This window comes from Takifugu flavidus, chromosome 17, assembly GCF_003711565.1.
Source record: "Takifugu flavidus isolate HTHZ2018 chromosome 17, ASM371156v2, whole genome shotgun sequence".
Taxonomy (NCBI): Eukaryota; Metazoa; Chordata; class Actinopteri; order Tetraodontiformes; family Tetraodontidae; genus Takifugu; species Takifugu flavidus.
Window position 1 is genome coordinate 3,793,187 of NC_079536.1, and position 25,871 is coordinate 3,819,057.

General features: G+C 47.8%; 1 protein-coding gene across 6 annotated transcripts; it reads right to left on the bottom strand.

Moving 5' to 3' along the window:
- Positions 1-3,349: 3,349 nt before the first annotated feature.
- Positions 3,350-25,735, bottom strand: slc4a2b (solute carrier family 4 member 2b). 6 transcript variants are annotated; one of them, XM_057012535.1, is made up of 24 exons: positions 25,717-25,735; positions 21,054-21,132; positions 18,129-18,294; positions 13,550-13,718; positions 13,250-13,482; positions 12,904-13,016; positions 12,336-12,550; positions 10,612-10,748; positions 9,539-9,719; positions 9,325-9,460; positions 8,610-8,811; positions 8,429-8,540; positions 8,164-8,348; positions 7,865-8,081; positions 7,582-7,788; positions 7,338-7,486; positions 6,948-7,142; positions 6,401-6,628; positions 6,220-6,309; positions 5,968-6,134; positions 5,637-5,890; positions 5,391-5,560; positions 5,145-5,318; positions 3,350-5,029 (listed from the first exon to the last, which is right to left on the bottom strand). In XM_057012535.1, the coding sequence occupies exons 3-24, from the start codon at positions 18,177-18,179 to the stop codon at positions 4,949-4,951; spliced, it is 3,666 nt and encodes a 1,221-aa protein (XP_056868515.1). In that variant the 5' UTR covers positions 18,180-18,294; positions 21,054-21,132; positions 25,717-25,735; the 3' UTR covers positions 3,350-4,948. The 6 variants fall into 6 exon arrangements, 5 of the variants coding, with proteins under 5 accessions (XP_056868515.1, XP_056868518.1, XP_056868514.1 ...); XM_057012538.1 differs by lacking the exon at positions 25,717-25,735 and having other exon boundaries at positions 8,429-8,534; positions 21,054-21,323; XM_057012534.1 differs by lacking the exon at positions 25,717-25,735 and having other exon boundaries at positions 21,054-21,323.
- Positions 25,736-25,871: the final 136 nt, after the last annotated feature.

Consider the following 25,871-nt stretch of genomic DNA (forward strand, 5'->3'; position numbering starts at 1 on the left):
GTTCGCTGTTTTGTAGCAGATCGCGCAGTCCATCAACGGCTGTCAAGTCATAAACACACAAACAAGTATGAAATGTGGCCTTTTTATTTTGCCTACGGTTGAATGCGTCTGTCTTACCCTGTCGTTCCTGAAGGCACACGCCTCAGGGTTCGACTCTTCTGTTCCTTTGGCGCACCACGTTGGCTTCAGGTAAAAATGGTGGTAGAGGTAACTCACACCAAAACCAGACTGTGACAGAGCAGAGAGTTTAGAAATGTGGTTGAAGAGTCAGTGAAAAAATAGGCCTAACGAGTGAAAGAAGTGTAAAAAATAACCCCAAAAAAACCCATGGTGATTCAGATTCAAATACCAACCCGATTGTGCACCAAGACCGTTAAATAAACTGTCAGTAACGCTAATTAGTGAACCTTTGTCTCCCCCTGGTGGTTGACTGCAGTAAGGCAAGCGCCTCCACCGTTCACCCAATAGTGCCTAAATGAAAGTTGTTAGTGGTGATTTTAACATATTTTTTATCTTAAAACTTTGCTGTCTTGAAAGTTAAGATTGTTGCTATGACACTGACAAGTGTTTTGCAGCACTCCTGGTCAAGAGCAGTGGGAACGTGGTTGTTTTTTGTCCTTCATCTGCACCTTCCAGCCAAGGAAAACATCATCAAAAGTTTGCTCTTTTTTTTTTTAGAAAAGGAAACAATCTCTTGCTGAGAACATGAAGCAACTTGAAGATTGCATCTGGGCCAAAGCAGAGCTGAAAACAAGTCTGAGCAAATCCCTGAAGGCAGCACAGATTTGCCAGAACTTTAGAACTAAAGAGAACAACATCAATCTGAGCCTCAGTGGCATCTTTAGATCCAATAAGAACCCCCACGGACATTTAATAACATCCCTTTATTTAGACAAATCTTTTATGATGATTTTACCTCAATTTCTGACTTTTCCAGACTTCTCAAGAAGCGGAAATGGTGATGGACCCCAGTGTGAGAGTTCAGCTGCTCCAGAGTCAGATTCACGCCGTTCCTGTAGCTCTCGGGCAGGCGAGCGTAGGCGTCCTGGGCCCTGACGAGGGACAGCACAGACCCGACACAGAGCAGCAACAGCAGCCCGGCAGCCATGGCTTCAACAAGTTTGTGTGGCTGAGTGAGTGAGTGTGAGTTAATAGAAGCTCCCTTCAGATGGTCGACTCCCTCCTCTCAGTGCTCGACACATCCTGTTATGGCTTTATCGATGTGCCAATACATGTTTACAGATCTCAGAGTTCCCGTAAGACTATGAAAGCGAAAGCAGACTGTTAATCCAGATGGAAGCGATCCAAATAAACATCTCCAGTTCCGGGACGGGGATAAAGGTCAGCCGTTAACCCACGGATTAATGAATTCATCTGAGTCTCTTGGCTACAGAGCCAGGAATGTGGGTCACTTGGAGGAACTCTTTCTTTCTTTTGTGTGTGTTTAATGGGCTGTGTAATGAAACAAGTTTAACACCTAATGAAACCGACTGAGCAGTGAGTCACAAAGAGGTTTTAACCGAAGCTGAAAATGGAGAAGGTCTCGGAGAGGCGCATTACTCATTTATTTATATGAAACTGTGCATGTACAAACTGTTATTACAGTGGGAATAACAAGAATGTGTTGCTAGGAAAAACAGTTTAGCTACAGTAATAATCAGCTTCAAGCCACTAAAGCTAATACATTTAGCAAGAAAAACTGTGAGAGGGGCTCCAAACGGTCACGCGTCTTCATTTCCTGTGGAGGCCAGCAGAGTGGTGTCTCCGCTGCTGTAACTCAGCTGGTTGCAGTGTTTTACCCTGGTGTCCTTCATTTCCTGGAATCACAACAGCAAAAAGGTCAACCAAAAGGTCGTTGCCGATCCCCAGAGGCTGACCTCTGCAGCTGTGGCCCGTTAATGGGGGGGACATTTCACTCAGGAACACTCGGGGGTTAACCAAAACTTCAAACGAGGCACAGGAGCAATGGTTGCCCCTGGCAACTTGAGCTGATTCTCACAGATTGGACTCTCGGTGAATCCCAGATAAAAGCCCCACACTGGAGTTAAAAAACAGGAAGTCATGTGGGCAAGTTGACAAACGGTCAACAGGCAGAGGAGGGGACGAACCTGCGTCAGCGCCGTTTTGTGGATGCAGTGGACGTAGGGTTTGGGCTGCGGCTCAATCTCCCCCCTCAGGGTTTTGTAACACACGGTGCAGTCGATCAGCGGCTGCACCAACACACACAAAGAGGAGAGTGCGAGTTCCAGCAGGAGTTCCGTCCAGACATGCCTGCAGATGGACACACACTCACCCTGTCGTTCCTGTGGCGGCACCCCGAGACGTCCGCCGTCCCTTTGGGACAATTGGTGGGTTTGAGGTAGAAGTGGTGGTAGATGAAGGCCACGCCGAATCCAGCCTGCAAGAGAGAGGACAGCCTGTAGTGCCCGAGGGCTCTTGAGCAGAACCGTCGGCCTGCGGACCGTACCTGGACGTCCGACGTCGACAGGCTCCTGAGGAAGACTAGATATTGTTGGATGGCGGCGTGAGAGTGGAGCTTCTCCAGGGCCAGGTCCACCCCTCCCTTCAGGGACGGGGACAGTTGGCTGTAAGGGTTCGTCTGGGTCTCAGAGGGCAGCAGCGCTCCAACGCTGATCATCATCATCATCATCATCATCAGCAGCAGCAGCAGCAGTGGTGGTGGTGGTGCTGCCATCTTCTCCTCTGGCTCTGAAAGACTGCCTGGACTGGAGAGACGACCCCCCTTCCCCCTTCCCCCTTCCCCCCTGCCACACGCACACGCACACACACACGCACACACACACTCCAACCCGCCTTCCTCATTTCCTGTGAGGAAACAGCTGCAGCTCTCATTAGGACTCTAAGCAGGAGTGGAAAAATTTCTAATACTGATCCTAAAGCTCAAGTGTGAAAGTTTCCCTTTTTTTAAAAAAAAAAAAACAAGGAACATAAAACAGGAAGATTAGAACCTCTGAGAGTTACTTAAATATGCTATAACCTGTTGAGCTGTCATGTTTCTACAGTAGCCCAGAATGGACATAAAGGCTTTATTTTTATCAACACGTATTGTCAGCCATTACTTTTGAGGTTGGAATCTTCTAAATTGGAAGTTTGATGGCTGCCTCCAATGTGGAACCTCCTGGAATATTTCATTTGTCCCACCAACTAATGGACCCACCAACTACATGCACCCCCCCTTCAACACTCTGGAAAAGCTGGCGGGGTTAAGAAGTCTTCTTCTCAACTGCTAGATGGCGCCAAATCTCACAGCAGAACTTTGCATCGGCCCATCGGACATCTGGGTGAACGATCGCTTTAGCGCCGCCGAACAGAGCAGGAAGAGGCAGGATAAATAGAAAATAACCTTTAATTTCATAGAATATCTCAGATATGAATGTACAAGGGAACATTTGCAACAGTCTGACTTCATATTGCTATCGAAGGGGAACACGTCACATCAGCGATTTCATGACAAACGTTTGGCAGACACAGACAAATCCACAGGAACAAAGAATCACAACCGCTTCCTGTAAATACCTCCTCCATTTTCCCCACAGTGACGAACCAGTCAAATGTGCGACATACTCTGAATAAATCTCCCAAATAAGAGCAAAAATGCCTCCCATCTCTGCAAAAATAATGATATTTCATCTCCGAGCTTCTCAAAAGTGCAAATCTGCTGTAACATTTGTAGCTGATCACTTCGTGGTCCCACAGGCACTTGAGATTTTGTGACACCAAACCAGGCACAGGATCACAAATGACGTTAACGGGGAAGGTGGCGTCTCCGGTGGACGCCCTAGTGTGACAGAGGCTTTATCCGATCCATGTAGCGCCATACAAAACAACGACATACACACATGGATTTGTAAAGTGGCTCTTCTGGGTCACGCGTGGATGTTGAGATTGTCCCACAGCTCGGGCGTACGTTTTGGTCGACCATGTTCACAGTGCGTGTGTCCTAGCTGATGATGAGTTATGACATTATGGTGAAAGTAGGAATGTTAATGCGGGCTAGCGGCAAGGTTACTGATGGAAGGTGGCGTGGACAACACACACACCACACATTTGGCACGAGACACAAACTCCACGCTGTCAGTGGCATGTTAGCTAACATTTACGTTCAATTGTGATATTTCTACTTTTGATTACTAAATTATGATGAGCAACATTATACAGTGGCATTAGTTTTACAGGAAAATGCTTTTTTATGTTAGATTTTTAGTCAAAGGTCGGCGGCAGCTCCCCCTGCTGGCGGTTTTATTCCACTGCAGAACCAGCCGACTGGATTCTAACTATTCTGCTTGATTGAAAAACAAAGATAAAGATTAGGAATTACAAGACAAAAATTAATCATGGACATTGATTTAAGAAGCACACTAATGCAACAACTGTGTTCATGGGAGGACGATAATAGGATAAAATCATCATAAAATACAGTCATTGTTGAGATTTGGTGCCTTTAAAAAAGTGCTACAAGCTTGAGGAGGTGGGTAAAGTGATCTGTTGCCTAAAATAAGACAGCATAAGAAAACAAACACCTCTCACTATTCTTCATAAGGCGCATGGTGAGCGACAGAACACACACACACACACAAAAAAAAGCAACGACTTAGCGTGTAGATATAAAAGATCCCATATATCCTCCACATATTCAATGTGAATCAGGATAAACTTTCAGGGCTAAAAATCTACCGTGTTTGCAAATGCGTCTTCTCGTCCGTTCGTGCCTTTAAGGCTCAAGATACCATGATTTCATTTCTCCTGTCCCCTGAAATATGTGGTTAAAAAAGTAAATATGAACGTTTGATGTGGATTTCCTTTCTGACAATCTGATAAAAACAGCTACATTCTGACCAAAGTAACGACCGACAGGACCCCCAACAAGCTGTGTGTGTCATGTGCAAGTGTTTTGACTTGGCAGGAGACCTCGAGGGCTCACTGTAGGTTACACAGGCATGCGCATCTCCGAGTACTCGTCTTGACACTCGCGCTCATCAAACTTTGGCTCCGCGTCGTCTGCATCGAGCTGTGGGATGGAGAGGAGGGCATCAGGATGAACAGGTTCTCCGTTTTGCTTTGGACATATTGAGATTTCACAGGTTTAAAAGCTGCCATGTTGCGCCCCCTGGTGGGTGACTTACGCATGCCATCTCTCTGGCTGTGAAGATGCGGGGCAGCAGGAACATTTTTACAGGAACGGTGAGAATGAGGACGAATGGAAAAGCTAGAGACGCCTGAGTGGACATGACGGCCCACAGGACGGCCAGACACACCACCTGGATGCAGGTGAACATGTGCATCCGCAGCGTGCGCACCTGGAGGAGCAGCGTCTCAGTCAGTCATTAACATCGGGGACAGCGAATGCTATCATTCACGGGTTCTCATACCTTGCGTACGTAGGAGTGATCTGGGTGATACTTTGGAGGCATCAGCAGTAGCATCATCCGCTCCGTTAGCTGGATGCCGTTGAGGGACATCACACCCATGTACAGGAAGATGCCGAACAACACTGCCAGGGGGATCTGACGCAGCAGGTCGCCAATGACGATAGACAAACCTGCAGAGAGCGGGCAAGATTTAAAATGGAGATCTGTACAACTGGGTCATCGGAGACCGCTTCGTCCAACACCCACCAACCAAGATGGACACCAGCAGCCCGGTGACCCGCTGCTCTTTCACCTCCTGGATGCGAGGCTTGTCTCCGGGGGCGACGGCCTTGCTCATGACGGTGAGGGCGTTGACGTGGGTCACCGAACGGACGGTCGCAGCGGCCATCCACGGCAGGCCGAAGACAGCCGAGGTGCCGCCCAGGACCACGATCAGCAGCAGGTCCAGATGGAAACCGGAACCCTTCACCAGCATCCGCTCCTTCTTACTCACAATCAGACTACAACAGAAAATCCACGGTCAATATAAAGAGCAGAGGAGTGGATTGAGGCGGACGATGATCCAGCATGAACTCACGTGGTGATCTGAGTCTCCATGAAGATGAGGATGAAGACCAGCAGAGCCGGTAAACAGCAGGCGAACATCATCCAGATGGGGAAGTTGCCGTCTGAGCCCAGAGGGTTGATGAGCCAGCCGCGTTTGGCAGGAGTCGTCACGGAGAAGCCTCTGGGAACACTGAGTTTCTGCAGAGAGGACGACGGCGCAGGTGATGACAGCACTGAAGGTGAAGGTCAAATGAGCGCTTGAGTGAGGAGATCCCAGTCTTACCTGAATGAAGGTGTCGCTGAGGTTGTAAGCCACCAGGACCATGATGAGGATTGCAATCGGAACACCAAAATCTCCAATTACCCTGCGCAACTAGAACACACAGGGTGCACAAATGGGTGTGTTTACAACCGTACCGGACAGAAGGCGACATTAATGTGGCGGGTAATGTGTCCCCGCTCACCCTTCCAGGAAAGAACGCGCTGTTTTTGAACTTGCGCAGGTAGAAAGCGATAAAAAAGGTTCCGGCCATGAGAACCAGCGACAGCAGCGCGGTGTTGGGCTCGCCGAGGGTCGTCACCGCCGCGGGCTGGGTGCCGTTGTTCAGCAGGGACGTGACATTCTCCACCGTGACGTTCCCGTCCGTGCCGTTGTCCACGGAGCAGCGCTTCAACGGATGCTCCTTGAAAATCTGACAACACACACACACACACACACCACATTCACCCCGTTAGCTTTCACAACCGTCAGCGCCCTAAAAAACTAGCAAACTGCCCCAAAATCACAAGCTTGGATAAGACTTCAACGTTTAATCCTTCTCATTTTCAAGAGCGATCAATCTCAAAAGAGTTCTGATCCACTGGTTACAAAAACAGAATGATTCAAACCCTGAGGGTTGAAGCCTGTCCAAAGATTAGTCTGCTCGGTTTAGCGTCAGGGGCGAGAACCTGCAGACTGCCAACGAAAACATTTTCGTAACCAAGAGCTGTTATTTCAAGTCTCAGGTGTACCCTGCCGAGCTTGATGAAGGTTTCGCAGATGAAGATGAGGGAGATGAGGAAGGAGAAGATCTCCTGGGTGAAGCGGGAAACGAAGCGGACCAGGAAGCTCCCCTCGAAGGCCACCGTCAGGGTCACGATGATGATGAGCCAGAACCCGATCCAGACTCGGCCCGTCAGGTACTCCATATTGTTTGCTTTGCAGAACTGGTGAGAAAAATAGTCCATGATCAGCCAATAAAACATTAAGATGAAGAAAAACAGTCTGAATAAGTAAAAAAACCAAATGGTTACGGTAGCAGGTTGAGGTCAGCACAGGTGCCAATGTCTGCACCTCTTTAAGTTGCAACTTTATTGGCATTTTTCTGGTCATTTTTTTTTGTTTCATTAAATAAAACTTACACTGTAAAAGGCTTCTTCAAAAACCAGCAGGGGTCCTGAGAAGCCCACAATAAGTAACGGCTGTGCACCGAGCAAGCAGAAGATGACCCCCTGCACCGCTGTTGACACGATCAGCTCGGAAACACCAATTAGCCCGTCCGTCTTCTCGCCTAGAAACAGAGAGACGCCTTCAACAGCTGCTCAAATGATGTTGACACGTGACCCTGCAGTAACCCGACGCCTGTTCTCCACGTGTGCGTCTCACCTAGCAGCCCCCCGAACGTTATGGCCGGCGAAAGAGCGGCAAAGTAGATGAAGATGACGGCAGCCATGCACTGGCTGTTCAGGGCGTCCTTGAAGTCGCTCAGGTACTTCGGGTAACGCCGCCGCACATCACGAACGAGTCCGCCGAACGGGCGTCTGGTGCGCTCCAAAGGATCGTCCGACTTCTTCAAGGGTGTGAGGAGGGCTTCTGCCAAACAAAAGAGAAGATTAGTAATTCAAATCCCAGGAAGTTGTCGTTGAAACCCTGATGAGGAGACGCGGACCTTTATCTTTCAGGCTTTTGGGCTCCTTGGCCAAGAGTTTGACCTCCAGCTCCTCCCTCTTGCGCAGCATTTCCCTCTGAAAGCGCGCCACGGAGCGCAGCAGCTCGTCGCCCCCCACCTCTGAGGGCGGCAGCACGATGCTGCAGTCCAGGAAGCTGTTGATGGCATTCAGAAGGTCGTGCCTGTCGTCGGCCAGGTAGGCCGCCTCATGGAATCGCTGGCGAGGCAAAAGAAAAATACTTCTGTTGAAAATTTGTTTTCAAAATCGCAAATAATAACCAAGTAAGACGTTTGCCCACCTTGTCGGACATGAGTGTGGAGATGGAGCGTCCGATCTGGTGGTAGTCCATGCTGGAGTTGGGAGGACCCAGCAGGACAAAGAGGAATCGGACTGGCACGGGAACTTCCAGAACGGACTCCAGCTCCACCGCCTCCTGCAGCCGCACAAACGCCATGGTGGGCTGCTCCAGGAAGTCCACGCAGCCTGGAGGGAGGAGGGACACAGACACGCAGTGAAATAATTATTACTGATAATGCCTGAAGTGATAACAAGAGACAACTGACCCACGAGGACCACAGTAGCTTCAGCGTTTTCAGGAATCTTCTCCAGCAGCTTCAGCTCATGTTTGGATTTGGATCGATGCATCCCAGAGACCACCGCCGGCTCCTTCTGCTGCTGGGCGGACATTCGCACATTCACACACCGAGCGCAAACACTCCAAACACAGAGGTTCGAAAGCCTCACCTGCACGTCGTTCTTTTCCATGTCGACGTGTATGTCCGTCTCCCCCACGGCGTGGCCGCCGCCCATGAGCGGGTCGGTCACCGATGGCTCCGGCTGGTGGGCGTGGTTGGCGTTGTGGTGGTGGGTTACCAGGCTGCCCAGGCTGGCCGCTGAGATGTTCCTGGGAAAATGACTACTGTGCTCCTTTTCATCGCTCGGGTGACTAGGGGAGGCAGGGAGAGGCAGAGAGAGGGTGAGGAGGAGGAAGAGAGGCAGCGACCAGGCGTAAAGCCATCTAGTAGCGGGAAGCGTTCGTGGAAGCGGGAGTGAATACAGACACTTGCTCATTTATTCAAAAAGAGGAAGTGAGAACAAAACAACAATAATGACCGTCTGCCTGCAATATTTGGGGTGACGTCTGCACAGTGGCGAAGCGGGGACGAGGTGTCCAGTTTCTGCACACACCATCACCTTCCGCCTCGTGCGAGAGGCTCTGCTGTCAATCATATTCTTTGAGCCTCTTATAATGGTGTCGGTTAACAAATCAAAACTGATGGGAAAATAGCAGAAATAAACAGGCAGAGGTGGAAATGATACTTTAGCCTTTAATGTGGCGTGCAGGATTATCCGGCACACTGTTGGAAACAGTTGGGATACTTTTTCTTTGATTTGTTGCAGATTCCGTATAGAGACGCTGTGAAATTCCTTTGCAGACATCGCTGATGTGTGTGGTCACCTGTGTTTCAGCAGCAGGGCTCTTAGGACGTTGGCCCGATCCTCGGCTTTGATCTGGTCAGAGATGATCATCTGCTCCACCACCTGGTGGGCGATGCCAGGCAGGGTCTTCTGGTCCAGGTCCAACAGTACCGCACCTGTGGTGAAACACAGACCTCAGAGCTCGGCTTCACACCAAACGTGGGTCCAGCCCAGCAGGAGCAAGACTCCGTTACCATGTGAGATGGTTTTGCGCAGCTCCAACAAACTGCGGAAGGACAGTGAGGCCACGTGAGGTTTCCCCCAACGGTCGGTCTCCTCCTCAACATCTTCCTCAAACTTGATCCATCGGGCCGTCTCCTTCCACTGCAGCTCTTGGTTCTTGTCCATCGTCAGCTCATTCAGCTCCACAAACACCTGAAAATGACGTTGGGAACCATCAGGAGCGCGCAGGGGCGAGGAGCAGGAGAACATTCACCATGCTCACCAAAGAGTTGAATTCATTGCAAAACCTTTCCATGTTAGTGCCCAAAACCCAAATTTGAGCATTTCAAAACACGAAACACTGCAATAAAAACTCCAGTCTGTCAGCATCAGATATCAGGTTATTAGAAAAAACTCCATGCTGGTCAGTGGGAGGCCAAAATCAGGCAGGAGCCCGTTCCTTATGAACCCGTGGCCAAAGTCTACACCTGCTGCATGCCCGTGAAGTCACACTCCAACCGCCTGGGCTCACCTCCTTGTACTGGGCCATGTGACTGGAGCCCAAATCCAGCAGGAAGCCTTCAGGCCGAGAGGCGGAGCGGTACAGAATCACCGGTAAGGGCTGGGGGAGCGAGACGGCGCAGGACAGGATTCAAACACCGGGGACGCGAGCCTACAGGTAACTCTTTCACCTGACAGGGGCTCTTGGGGGGGTGTTAATAAAACATAGCGTTCCCTCTCTCAGCAGCTCCCAGTGTCTGGTTACCGAAGCTCCTCTCCCCCTTTTTTCCTTTCCACGCATGAAAGAAAAGGACTCATTCATTCATTTTTAATTGTCCCATCCACAAAGGAGAGCCGGGGCGAGGCAACATTTGAGAGGGGCACGGAAGGAAAACACCTCTGAGGATTTGCTACGATTTGTGAAGGGCAGGAAAAGTTCAAGGCTCATTATGTCGCGGGACTGTTACTTTTTATATTTAGGATTGAATTTAGCTGAATGACAGATAATGAAAGAATACAGCTGTTTACATCTACTGGGAATTCTTCTAAACCCAGAAAGTGCACATTTAAAATGAAGATACAGAAACGGCCATTTGGTTTTCACCTCATGTGGGGTCCGGTCCTGCTTCCGGGCGCGGGTGGTGGGTTCTTTGTGGTCCTTGCCGATGTGTACAATTTGTCCCTTGGTGCTCTTTCTGACCAGGTGTCTGCGCACGCCAGGAACATCTTCAAAACGGTGGCCTGGAGGCGCAGAAATGGAGGAAATTAAATGACTTGAACGAGCCGCAGAATATAGATTTCTTCAGGCTCGCAGCTCCGGACAAATAACTAATAACAGTAAAAAGAAAACAAAAAAGTCAATATAAAAGAACCTCCCTGATCCTATTGGCACAATAAGAGGTCGGAAAAATACAGCTATTAAAAAAGCTCACCAAAATCCAATAAAACCTGAAATCCTACCTTTACCAGAGCTTCTTTCCTGTCCCGCTGTGAAACAAACTGTGAGGATTTCACGGCTCGTCATCAATGTTTCAGCATCGTACCGTTACAACAAAGCGTCTCAAAGTATTCTATCGACTCGCTCCCCGAGCGGCTTTAGCGGCGTGCAGCTCCCGAAGCACTGGCGAGGATTTGCGGTGGGCGTAGGGTGAGCGCTGGCACGGCCGCCCGACTCCCCCTCGCTGATCAAATCTGCGCCGCCCGACGTGTGCAACTTTTGACATGTTTGGAAAAAGTTGCCACTTGGTGACCGGAGCCTGACCCCGCGGGGTCCCCGCACCTATCAGAAAGCATCAGCGAGCGGAGGCGCTAATTCGCTCAGGTCAGACAAAAGGGGAAGAAGAGTGATCTAATAATTCCTGTTGTTGAGCAGCAGCCAGAGGCAGAGACACTTTCCCAGGATGATTTTACAGGAAGATAAAAGAATGATGAACCTTTTGGGAGACTCAACTTGGTGTCACTAAGCTCCATAATGACCAAATACTCAATCTGAACAAAGTCAAGACGGAAAACTCCATCCGCAGCTTTTAATTTTAGCCTTCGGGTCCACTTAACTCTTCCCCTTGTTTCATTCCACTAATGATTAAAAGGTTGTGAACCGAGCTTCAGCTTTCACAATTAGCCACCATGTTGGCTCGGGCCCGAGTCCAGGGCCCTCAGCTGACAGCAGGAACGGCTAATTTAATAATGCAAGCCTGTCCGCCGCGCTCTCTGCCGAGGAGTCGGCTCCCTGACGTAAATCTCTCTGGCCGTGAAAACGACCCCACGCTGGGGCCGGGGCTGAAAACATCACAGGGCAGCGGGGAGCCGACTGCAACGAAGGCCGGAATTGCTTTGGGACCATTGCCCTCGCTCCGATCTTTCTGAAGGAATTTGGCCATCCGCAAATCTGAGGCTTCATTAGCGCTGCTGCTTAATCACGCAGAACAATTGAGAGGTGATTAAGAAGCCAGCTGTAAAGTGTAAAACCAAAGCAGCTCTGGCGCATGGCCATGACAAGAGAGTTTCACTGGCAAACCATCTGAAAACATAAAAGAACGTTACGTATTACAGAAACAAGGCAAATACACTAAAGTAGCTCTTTTGCAGCCTTTAAGCTCAGTGAGGTATTGATGTAGAAATTCAAACATATGCTAGTCATCACAGTTTTCCCCTGATAATGTCAAAAAGTTGGTACAGTGCCCGAATGTATGTGTGCGTCACCTTCCAGGACTACAGATGAAAGTTAGAAAAACCCTAAACTACATCAGAAATAAGCCCAAAGTGAAGCTGGTGTAGATGAGTAAACCGTTTTAACCTGAGCTCAGCTCACTCTTCAGCTACACTCACTCTTGATGCCGTCCAGGTCGGCGGACGCCAGCGTTTGAGCCTCGGTCTCGTCCGTGGGGATCCGCTGGTACTTGGCCTGCTCGGCGCCCGTCATGTTGCCTGTGCGCCTCCGCTCTTGCAGGTCGTAGCTGCGGGACGAGACCCGGGTGAGCGGCGGATGTTCGGCTGGCACCAGCTGAGGGGCGGAGCTGGAGGCCTCCGGTGAGGTCGATTTGCTAGATAGATACAGAAAAATTGGTCAAGAGTATCAGAATAAAGGTCAGATCTGTGCAGCGAGGAGGAAGGTGCACTTGCAGATGAGCTCCCATACAAAGTGAACATATAAATGTCAAGCTGGGGGGAAGGGGGGGGCTGCTCAGGTGCCCATAGCAACAGAAGAATTATGGGTCTCTATTAGTCGGGGCCATCTGAGGGTGCTCAGCAGGCCCACTGCTGACACATGGCAACATATGCTGTGCACCTTCGCTGACCAGTCACGCTCTCATACAGCTCCATCATTTGCATCGTGGCTACAACAGACGCGACGCTGTAGTGAAGTATGATGAGAAGTGAAAACGGAGGAGCCTACTCTGTGGAGGACGCGTCTCCCTCCCCGGACTGGGATGCAATATCCTGCTCGCAGGCCGAGTGGGCACTCCCTCTGCCACGTTTGACCACGCGGTCGTCATCGGAGAGAAAGAACTGGAGAGAAGATGGAGTAAAAAGTTTGTTCACTGAAGAAATGAGTTTCCAACTGGACGTACATATGCAGTATAGTGCAGGTGGAGTGTATTTAGGGAAAAATGGAGGTAGAATTGCAGGAAATATATCTGATAAAGCCGATAGGGGACCACTTTCAGCAACCTTGCTTCAAACGAAGCAAACATGCATAAAAACTCCCCTATTCTCTTCCATCTGCTTTTGAAACCAATTACCTCCACATCTCTGGGTCTGTCTGACTCAGAGGGGGAAGACGGTGCGTCAGTCACCTCCTCCTCCTCTTCTTCCTCCTCTTCCTCCTCTCCCTCCTCCACGGGGCTGCTGGGAGCAGCATGGCTGCTTTTGTGATGTTTGTCCTTCCTCCGCTTCTTCCTGCCCTTCTTCCCGCGGCCCTCAGAGGGCAGCTTGGACAGGGGGCGGTGGATGTGGTGGGAGGAGTGACGGTGGTCTGCAGAGACAGCCAATCAGAAGGCTCCCCAGGCGTGTGCCTCAGGAGAAGACCAGCGCGTACTCACACTCGATGTCCTCCTCATGGTAGTTGTGCAGCTGCTCATCAGGTACTGCGGCAGCAGGGCTGAGGATCTGCTGGAAGCGCTGGACACCCAAAGCCTTGTTCAGGTCGCCATCGTCTTCCTCGTCACGGCGCGCGGTCCCCTGTAGCGATGAGACGGCGGGCGCATCTGGCTGTAACAAAAGATAGCGTGAACATACTTTTTTACAAGTCCTTGTGTTGAAGAATACACACCGATCAATACAACAACCAGGAAATTAAAACAAAAAGGGAAGAACTGCCTCGTGTGGAGTTTGGAAAGTTGACTTATAAGCACCACTAGAGGGCGCTCTGGTTCCTTAAAAACTGTCCAGTGTCACATGACAGTCTACACGCGTGAAATTTAGCCTTGTATAGGAAACACCAGCCATGTGCATCGATCAGATACTCTTTTTCCACGATCATGTGGGTGATAAGAAATATGTTTTCTTGCAGCAGGACGCTGGGCCCCTGCTGCTCTCCGCTCTGCCGGCGGGATGTTGTCTTAAGGATTATCTGGGGCACCGCAGCAAGTGGATCAGCTATGGCTAACAGGATCGTGCTGCAGCCACCTCACAGCAGAGAAAATGTTGCCATGGCTACTGCCCCGAGGCCTCCGATCCTGCCGCGGACCCTTCCTGTGACACGACTCAGGCCACAGGTCATCTGATGCTCCCTGACGTGATTCTCAGGACACCTAACGTGTCAGTCACATATTAGGTTTTCTCCATTACTGCAGGAAGCAGCAGAAAGCCTAGTTTTTAGCATCTCGCCCGCTAAAACATGGATTATCTTGCTTCTAAAGTCAGTCTTTCACGGAGGTTCAACAACAAATATTGAACATGAGGGGCTGGGGCCCTTTTGCACATGTCTGACATGTCGGCTTACACATACTTCCCCAACTAAAAGAAACTTACTGAGGAAAAACTGAATGTTGTATCTGGGATGCACAAATGTACCAAAACACTGAGTGTGCAGAAAGAAAAAGTGGCAGAACTGCCAACAAAAACCAGTGGAATTCTGAATGAAACAGATAAACTGGCCAGTAATTCCACTCAGTACTGGGTTTACACGCATCATGTAGGTGTGACAAACACCATTATTCAGCAAGAGCAAAGCAAATTAACTTAGAACTCGAGTTATCACACACAGAACAAGGATTAATGGTAGTTATTCGTTTATAAAGACACGATTCGGCTGATTCGACATACTTCAAGGGTATTTCAACTAAATTTGACCCGTCCTTGACCTTGAACCCTTAGGTGACCTGTGATGTTGCTGGGACAGGCTGTATAATACAGTAATAACGGAGGCTTTACGCTCCCTTCAGACTGCTGGGAGAACAAAAAAAACAACCATTAAAAGAGGAGCAAAATTTAGTGCGCCGACATTTAATTTACAAATACAAAAACCAGATGTGCTGTTACATTATCCAGCAGTTTATTTTTCCACTGCTCGTGCTCATATCGCGGCTTCGCTATGGGGGCAAAGTGCGAGGGATTCTCAAACAGGCGAGAAAACTGAAAACGATGCGCAAAGAGCAACCTGAGGGGAGTCGAGGAGAGGTTTCCTACTGTACTGTCCTCATTTATGGTGGTTTCAGGAGACCAGGGCTGGGAAAACCTGAGTTTGACCCCCTCCATTATGACGCATAAAATGAGAGATCTTTGATGTACAAGCCATAGCTGTAGATGATCACAGTCTGAGGGACGATAAATGGAATAAAGTTGATAAATTTACCGACACATTAGCCCATTTCTTAAGTTGGATACCAATGTGAAGATTGAAGCAGCAATGTACTGTACACATATAAAATCAGTGAGAATGCTAAAGGCGTAGCATGTGTGTAAAGTCATATATAGGAAGGACGACATGAGTCATCAGACCATAAAATGCATGTAAAACGTCACGTCCTGGTAGGGAAGATTCTTTTCACGGCATCCGTGGCTTCAGATAACACAAGTTTGCAGTTCAGATTATTAACTGATAAACTGCCTCTTAAAACTGGGCTGTCCCCAGGAGGCGACAAAAGTAAAGAATGAGCAAGATAATGTTACCTTCAAGTGTCGTGCGTGAGAAGGGCGACTATTTTAAATTTAATGACTCACAATTGGGGGAACAGCTGTCCCCCCCAAGAGTCACTGATATGGTTGTCCTATAATGTCAAAGTTCAGGAGGAGGGCCACACAACGCTCCGTGCTGTGGTCTGGGCTAGAGGTGGACGACCTTGGGGGGGGGGGGGGTGGTGAAAGACAACAATCCATTCATCTCTGCAGCGCTTGTCATATTGAGAAGACAATTCTGGAACGACTGTCAAATGAAGTCAACTGCACTTTTAAAACCGTTGGTCTCAGACGGTCCCTCAGCTTTGCAGCCTACCACCGGAATCTACCCGTCACGCACGTGCACGCACACCTAAGGTGGTTTTTTTTTTTTTTAACTGTGTGACCTCTCTGACTGTCCAAAGGTAACAAAATCTACTCCTCACTGATTATTCATATCAAGTTTAACCTCTGCAGAGAGACAGCTCAGCAGTTCTGATGCTAAGCTAACCATGACTCCATCAGTTGCTTTCATTTTGAATTAGCCGTCACCCCACCATGGAAGATAATACAGTAACTGTCCATTGGCAGCACTCACGCGCGCGTGTGTTCATGTGTGTGTTTCAAATCAACAGATGGCGAAGGCAGACGGTCCTCCAGCCAATAACCATATAGTCGCCGCTCAGCGACACGAGTGTTTAAATAGCAAATCATCCCCAGCAGCTGCCCCTGGTATTAAATAAAATAACAGTTCACACTCAGATTGGTTACATGTCAGGATTAAAACACGCTGAGTTTTCCAGGACAGCATCCAGGACTCTGAAATTAAAATGATGAATCTCTCATCTGCAGAGTTTTTGAATATAAAAAAGGACTAAAGTTTATGGTAAAGCCCGTTTGTCCATCCAGGCAGAGACGTGGCTGGGCGACGTGATGCATTGATTTTGCTATAAACCTCTGAGGTAGTGGCTGGTGTTGGCCGAGACAGTAAATTAAGTGAGCCTTTGTGTACAACATTTATCTCATTAGCCTTTTATCTCTCGCCGGAGCCATTTAGCTCCTATCAAAGCGAAACTATTTGGCATCTACTTCCAAAACAGCTTCCAATGAACTCGGAATTCAGAAGCCGTTTCCGCTGAAAGACCAACCGTCTACCGCTTCCAGCTAACTGGCAGATGACCTCTGACCTTTGAGCAAAAAGAAACCGTTGTAAACAGCAGCACAGCGGGTTGATTATATTAATGTAAATTGAGGTCGAAAGGCCGAAATTCTCATATCCTCGCTGCCCAATTCAGGAACGAGCATGACCACTGATGCTAACGCTTAACCTTACGCAGTAATAAATACCCAACTTGACTGAATATTAGCCAGCTGGAGCTTGTGCCGAGGAGGAACCCTAGAGGCTCCATAGGTTGTGAAAACACGTTTCCAATGTGTTCGTTGACTAGAGTGGGATTAGATATCCGAGAGGAACCGAGGGCGAACGAGGATTTGAACCCTCGTGTTAGGCGCTCACCTTAAATGCATACAGATAGTCCATGAAATCACACGCCGGCGTGCGGCTGCGGCGGGATATTTGCCTTTCCAAATTCACAAGCCAAAGGTCACAGGAAAAATAGTTCCCATTTTAGTCCGTTTCAGTCAAACGTGGCTGATCAGAGCAAGGAGCCCGTTAAACAAAAAAAAAAAGAAAAGTCAGACGGGATTATTTAAACTCTCTCGCAAACAGGCATAAAGCTCGAGATAATGATTAACCTCCTGTAGTCGGAGTCAAGAGAAGAGCCAATGAGAGCTCAGATGCCGTCACACAGCAAACAGCTTTATCTTCTGATAACTTCTCGGTCACTATGCTTCCTACTGGCAAACCTCATTACGGACCAGCGCGTCTGGCCCACAATCTATGGTTATTAACCGCCTTCCTGCCTATAAATAAAGTCACGTTTACGCACCGTTAAGCCCAACTAACAAGACTTTGGAGATAAAATGTGATTGTTTTATTTTTTTTTAAAGGAGTATTCCAGGGAAAGGCAGGAGCCGTGAGCGCTCCTCGTCTGGGACTACAGAGAAGTTAAAGGACGTGAGAAAAACTGCATTTCTCATAATTCATGGAATTCAATTTTTGGAGAGGATGCCTAAAAATATTGGCCTCCTCAAGCTCGGGATATTTTCTGCTGCATTTTAATCATTCGGAGATGAACGTTTTAGATCCAGGAATTTGGCTCTTGTTGGCTGCTGAACCCCCCATCCCCCCCGGGCCACACGTTCGCCATACGTTTTGTTTACATTCCTTTTTTATTTTTTTTTAACTGGTGGTCGGTTGATTCGGAAAGGAAGGGGAAGGAAACTGGGACGTGCTATTCCTCCACAAACGTTCCGGAGAGGGAGTTCACGCAGCGTTAATCCAGCACAGATAATACGAAGCAAATGGGGCCGTACAGACGTCAGCTAGCATCATCCACGTGAACCGTGCGGTCTGGTTTCATCACGCCGTGGACAATCCCGGGTTTTTTCCCCCAGACTTACACTGTGAATTCCCGATGCCAATGTGGGTTTAGTAGCGTTGGGGCTGCTCATGGCTCCACGGTGGGGGTCCCTGCTGGGGATGACCTGGTGAGCAGGGTTTTGGAACGCTGTTGCTTTAGCCCTTCTCTTTCTCACTGGGACTCAGACAGCTTTTGGGCAGCATAACCTGGAGACAAACATCAGACACACGGAGGTCGGAAATCTGGTCGGACTGCTTCAGCTGATAAATGAACTCATCTGTGCGGGATGAAGGGGACTGAATAAGACCCCTTTTTTAATAATGTTGAGCAAAGCAGCTGGATAACGATGCTAAGCACATTTAAGTAAACATATATTGGTTCTGCTGGAGCCAAATAAACCAGGTTTTTGCTGAAATACTAGGCTGATGTGTGTGTTTAACAGTCGTGAACGGCGTTAATGAAGCAACTGGAAAATTCAGGATTTCCTGGAAAGGCCTTTAATCACCTTTGACCCACCACATTCATCTGAAAGTCTTTATGATGATGTGTGAAGTAATTAAAAGGTTCCATCGTCCTTAAGGGGAAATATATAAGAAAACGTTTCCACCGACGGCCGTTGCTCCACTGCTTACAGTGCTTGGCTGCAGCCGTTGAAGGTCATTAACAAAGATAAGAGCCAGATAGTAACGAGGGCTGCCGTGCAGAGGACCCTCGACGCCAGGCGGCACGTGACTCCCGCTAACCTCGACCTCCTCGTTCAGCCTGGAGACACGCAATCAAAGCGCCTAAAAATACTGCTTCGATTAAACTAAAATGCATCGTTTCTCAACCACCCACGTAACAGGAGCCCAGCTGGCTTTGGCTGCAGGGCTAATCTGAAACCCCTGATAAAGCATGACAGATGTGTCGGGGGGGTCAGATTTATTGTGGATTGTTGATATGACTGAACACACATATTCTGTATAAACAAATAGCACCGAGAGCCCTGTGATGACAATATCATCTTCTTTGGGCGTCCCAGCTGCTGTTGGGCAACACATAGCATCAGGGTTGTGCAATCGTGCAGTTTTAGGAACCCGCATAGGAAGCCTGACATCATCTGAAGTGGTCTTAATTTTGACATTTTACCAGCATAACCTTTGTGAGCTTCTGAAGCTGACGACCTTCTGGATTCAAGTCACAGACGATTGTGTGATCTGAAAGTTTGTGAATGCTTTTAGCAAAAAATCTAGATAAACCCGGGAAAGGTCCAGTCATGGTCCTCGGCGAGGCCGTGCTGGACCTAGAGCTACTGGACTGAGCGGACGTCACAGAGCCACCCGGCAGACCAAATGTGACTCAGCCATGGTGGTAATCACATGACCACAGCTAAATTATAATTTGGCATCTGGATTAAAACTGCGTCGTCCGGTGAGTAAGATGGAACGAGTTTGATGACGACTTGCTCCATAAACCCTGAAGTGATGGAAAAGAGGAGCACGAGCAACATAGACGTCCTGGAAGATGCTCACCAACTATTTCCAAACTCACCCATCACTTCCAAAACGGATGGAATATTTAGAGATTTCCACTTGTCTCATGCAGCTCACTATTTGAGAAAAAATGGCCTTGGTGGAGGAAGTTGGTATGAAAACAGGAAGTAGACAACGGCTTCTTTCTGAAGGCCTTTCTCGGGGACCTGGAAACGTCTCCAGGCTGACATGGGTGTACAGAAAAACAACACCTCAACATCCGCCTCGTGTCACCATTATTTGGGAGTTTTAAAGGCCTGACAAACGTCTTCGTGGTGGAGAAAACGGGAAGCCTTCTGCGTCACAGTTCAGTGACTTGACGATATATTATTTTAGACAGATTACTTAAGGTTAACCCGCAGGTCAAATTTTATTGCGCGTACTATCGCAGACTCGTCAGCTGACAGTTAGCTTACAACGCTAGCTGGTGTAAATGCCATTTTAGAATTTAAAATATTGAAACAATGATGAAAAAGCGTTTAAAATATTCACCAGCACAAATGTATGACATTTAGCACTAAATGGGACACTTAAGCACAAACAAGTGCGATGATTTAAGCACACGAGACGAAACAGGGAGTAAAATTGGGAAGGTGGAGGAGGGCTGCGTACAGCACAAGCAGTTCCTTGATTTCTCTGACATTCCTGTTTCCTGCCACCTCTTTTAGCATCAGCGTCAGTGTCAGGTCACCGCGCAACAATGTCAACGTTTACAGAACGTCATTCGTTTTTATTTGGTCTTAATTTTTTTTTTAATTAATTAAATACGCTCGATCATCTGGAGCCACACTTTAAATATAGTCCAAGGTTTTCAAAATAGAATCCAACAATAACAGTAAATCAAAGCATTTAACCAATGCTATGTTGTATTTAAATGTCGAGTCATGTGAAATTAAATGTCAAATTGGACCACTTTTAAGTGCAGATTCACTGTAAGGATAAACTTTCAGTATAAGTTGATCTTCCATCTTAACAATGTCATCATGTGACCTTTGAGGGTTGGAAAAAGACCAAGATTTCTTCAGCTCAATACCACAAACTCTCCCTAAATGTGAGTGATTGAGGAACAGGTGAGGGCAGATTATAACGTGGAAAAACAATCGACACAGGAAATTAAATGCAAAGAGATTCAAAGGGTTAACGTTAGCTTAAGGTTATAATAAATGAATGAAACCAACTTAAAGCTCGTTATACATTTCCAGTTGGTTGTATACATTATCAAATATAAACATAATTAAAGCTGCCGACGAAAATGATTTAAAAAAACCCCCACAACTAAATATTTAAATCAGTGGAGACGTTTAGGAGGCTTTTGTGCTGTAAAATAGAGGAGTCGTCTGTGCAGAGGCAGCATATTGAATCAATTCAACTGGACAGCACGAAAAAATTCAATGTCAGTTTGAAAGGAACACGCCAAACGTGCATTAACCCGAGACACCGTGACTGAATCCTACCTTTGTGTGCTTACAGCAGAGAAGCCAGCGCAGACATCCTAGAGCAATCGTCAACTCTGCCGTGAAGAGAGACCCGGGGCTGGTCAGAGAGCAGGACGGAGGTAAATAGAGAGAAAAGCAAAGACAAGGAGACAAAAAAAAAAGGGGTTAGAGACACAGACGAGGATCAGGCGCAGCCTCGAGTGGAGCCGAGCGCTCTCTCAGACCAGCGTGCGTGGACTGATAGCAGCAGCCTTCCTCCTCTGGATTATGTTTCCTCTTCCAGCCTGCTGACAAGTAGCCATGTGACTAAGGGATCCATTCAACACTGAGTCAGATGCCGCTGCTCAGACGAGCAAATCGATCTCACACACACACACACACACACACACACACACACACACACACACACACACCACACACACACACACACACACACCACACACACACACACACACACACACACACACACACACACCACACACACACACACACACACACACACACCTGACCCTCACTGAATGTGGATATTCAACCCGCTTTGAACAAATAATCACAGAAACTTCACTTATTACGTTTGAAAGGAAGAGCTTGCACAGAAATTAATCATTACTCTTATCTGCAGAAAAAGCCGAGTATGGGGTTCTCTAAACATGAATAAAACAGCTTTTATTTGTGAAAAGGGAATTGCTTCCGTTGACGTTCGGGAAGTGAAACAGAGATTACCAAATTACAAAATCTCTTCTCATTCTGTCATTTTACATTTTTATCTTCGTGCAGTTTGAAAGGCAGCCAAATGGCAAAAGTGTGAGATTTGGCGACGCCTAGTGGCGAGAATATAGACAGCTACAGGTTTCACAACCACTGCTGGCTGCAGTCATCACAAAGATAAGAATATCCAAATATTTTCTGTTTTACTCATTACAAAAAATAAATTGCCACAGAAGGGTGGCTAAGAATAGCACTTTTAGGCACTTTAAGTGAGGAAAACAAAATAAATGCACTATTCCACACCCTGCAAATGTCGAGCCTACCATGTGTGCATAGAGCTGCTTATATTGTTAAATGCTAGTGATTGCAGTCATGAGGGTTAAAAAAAAAATAAAAAGGAAAATGTCAAGAAAAGGATAATAATAGAGTACAGCAACAACCTGACCTACTACATAATCGATGCCAGTTAATCTGTAATTTCAGAATAGCACAGGCCGTGAGTCACCACAGACAAGACTTCTTTAGAAGGTAGGAAACCTTGACGTGTCATGATGTCGGATGTTGCATCACACCCAGGAGGTGCAGGATGTTGAATCATTGATGAATTTCTCAAAAAATAGAAAATTGCAGCAATGACACGATACCGCCTATAACTTCACACACTCCCCATTTAGCAACAACATAAATAAATAAAAATGCTTGGGTGAAATCAGCCTTAATATGATTAACACCGCCTAAAGCCAGAAAAGCCACTGGATTACGTTCTCCAGCACACAGGGACCAGTCCTGTGATCTAAACAAGTCGCTTGCCGACCATCAAGCGCTGCATTCCACATCAGCTTATGGGCCTTGGAGCTAAAGAAAACCTCGGGAGGTTGCCCCAGCAAGCGTGTGTACGAGGTAAAATTGTTTGTCCCCAGCTCTGTGACCTCACCATGGAGTCACGTGGACGTCCTGCAGGAGGGGAACAAAAATTCAACCCATGAGCAGCTAAAATTGTGGCCCGCTTGAGTCTGGGGCTTTCCTCCGTCCCAAGTGTGCTGATAATAGCATTATGCACAGGAGGTCAAGCATATAAAGAGCTGCAACTTTGTGCACACAAGCCCGGAAGGGCGATTAAAACTTTGTTCCAAGACGACTACGCACTGCGATAAAGCTTGTGTCCCCAGCTCGGAACCTGCACAGAATAGCAACGCAGCTCCCATCGCCGCCATTTCAGGGCTCTCGTTTGATTGTCCTGTGCACGTCCTGAAATAAAACCACCTGACATAAATATATCTAGGGCAGAAGTCAAAACATGTTTCCCCTTATGTCCGAAATGACAAGACAAACGTGTAATTTTTTCATGACAACATCCCGCCTCCGGTTTTCCTCGCTTTTACACAACGTGTAAACACGACTGAGAAATTCTCCCTCCGGTTTCCTGCGATTCTTCTCTCCCGTACGCCTCAAGAGAGCTTGCAACACCATATTTAGGAGCGTTTGGGGAAAAAAAAAAAAAAAGAAGAAAGAAGTGGAGCCCAAAGACAGTATTTACCTTATGGAGAAGAGTGTATCATCTGTCAACAGGTGACAATAACTTTTCCAAAGCTCTAAAAAGTCCCCACCGCCCAGGGCTCTTCCCCAACTGTGCAGCTACTGGCCTGGATGTAGCGTTAGCGTTAGCGCTGACAGCTGGCCTGTTTATACATCTCGATGGGGATTTGGCAGTGGTGTTATGTAGATTGCTGCTGTGGCCTCCAAGTCTTTCAGGCTAGAATAGCTCAGCAGTCCAGTCACCAGGACACGTCTGAACTCTTGCTGCACGCAGGACTCTGCTCCTCGCAGTCTGACCTCGCCTAGCATAATCTGTGGAAGACTTCCAATATCCCAGCTAACAGCTGCAGTCCATGCTAACCCGGTTACAGTGGTTGCTCTCGCAATTCCTGCCTATTATCATCAACCCCCAAAAAAGCAACCCCCGCTCAGACACTTTGACAGCTTAAAGCCAGCTAGGTTGTGAATACGCATCTCAGTTAGCATAAAAAGTGCCAATATCACACCTGAGGGATGTGGTTTCGTCAAAGTTTTTAGCTGGGATCCGTAGGACAGTTAGCTTAAAATGCTAAACTCCACTCAGGATCCAAGGAGATCATCAAGGAGATTTGTAACTGAAGAATTATCATGTTCAAATAGGCTATAGAGCTTGTTGGTGATTTCAAAACGTAGCGGACGTGGACTGGAAGCAAATATGACTTTGATTCACCTTCACCCAGCAGCGAGTCCCATCCAGGGTGTGGCAATATCCCGTCAACACCGTCGCATCCCAGGGTTGCTCCAAAAGAAAAGCCAGTTTCTCACACAAGCACCGTAATTGTGCACTTATAATTACTGTCTTTATCCCCATGAGACACAGGCTGGGAGGGGATATAAAATATCGCCTGGACTCCCACAACCCAAACAAAGACCTGATCTCACACCAGACTCAAACACAACTCGGCCATTTACCAATTTCCTGGGAAACGACGTAATGTGATTACATTTGTTGGCAGACGGATTTAAACCTACACCCTCATGGGAAAAAGGGCGACAAAGGAGGAGGGTGCAAAGATGCTCGTTGACTTCGGCCTCCAGACCCATGTGGGTTCAAAGTAGCAGGAACTTCAATATTAGAAGAATCTGCTCAGAGGAGCTGAGAAAACATGGTTCCGAGGAACCCATTATCCACCTCTTCATTGTCGTCTGCATGACCAGGCAATTCCAGCACGGAATGTGGACACGCTCGGCTCAACGCTTCCACGTTTATTAAAAAGTTCCCCTCGGCGAAACACCGCCGCCAGTTTACAGAAGCTCGGTGAACAATTAAAAGATGCATTTAAAATCTCAGGTTTGACTGAGTCACACCTGCTATAATAAGACGGCAGGTCCGTTCTAGGATTACAATGAGCTTGCATTTCCACCTTCAACAAGGTCAGACGCTCCGAGACGAAATGTTCCGTCTCCGAAAGGTTTGGGGAGAAACGAAACCACATTACGATCTCCTCAGACGACCCAGAGAGCCGCACAAAGACCATACTGCCGAGTCAGCAGAGAGGGAACATCCTTCCTCTATCCTGCCAAAGGTCACGGGACGCGGTGGATGGGACCACGGCTCCCGACCTTGAGTACGGAACGCCGGGATGACTCTGAATTAATCAGGTGTGAAGGATAACTTCTGCAGAATCGACAAAAGCAGAGGAAGAGGAAGAGCGGTTGATTAAAACTAAATGTTGCTGCAGTTTGCATCACCCTGTTTGCGCCAGATATTTTAAAGTGTTTCAAGCATAAATAACTTTATTTTAACCTAACCTTGTAGCTACATGGATCCCTCTGTATATATTACACTTGTAAAAGCTTAAGATAAGAGTCCTTTTCTGCAGTGTGTTGGTGTAAACAGCCATCTTGTGTTGCTGCAGCTGCTCCGTTGTCATTAAAGAGATCACAGAGTTTAACTTTCATTTATTTCGGCAATAACAGCCTCTTTTCATCGTGTCACGTACAGAAACCTGAAGCGCGTCACGCAGCTATCCACGGAGGCAACAGTGGCTTATGAGTTAATTAAAGCCAAACACTCCTTCCCCGCATCGCCAAATCGACCACGCACGCTCATCCAGCCCGCAACGTGACAGGCTGTCATGATACGCCTGCAGTCAGGGAGGATGAGGAACACCTCCAGCAGGCTTCCAACGCTTAAAGCCTTCAAACCGCAGGTCTCAGACTTCCATTACCTGCTTATCAGCCCGGGGAACAAAGCGACCCCCCCTCCCAAGACACCCGTGTGCATGTGTGGCAGTTTGGCTGTCAATGTCGCTTCCCTTCACTGGAAAATGAGTTTACGCTCGAGAGCAATTCAGGACGACCCAAAATGTCACAAAGCAGATAAAGTTAATTCATCTTTAGGTTAAGAAGAACATGTAAAATGTGTCTCATTTAATCGCCGGTGTCCGCTACTCACCACAAACTCTCGCTGAATGACTTGCTCATTCAACCGGTGTCAAATTTTAAGATTTATATACGCCCACTTCCGTGAGTGGTACCTAATTTAAACCACTTGGAAAAAAATAAAACGTGCCTTCCCCGTAATTGACCGGCAACTCCATCGGCAGAAAC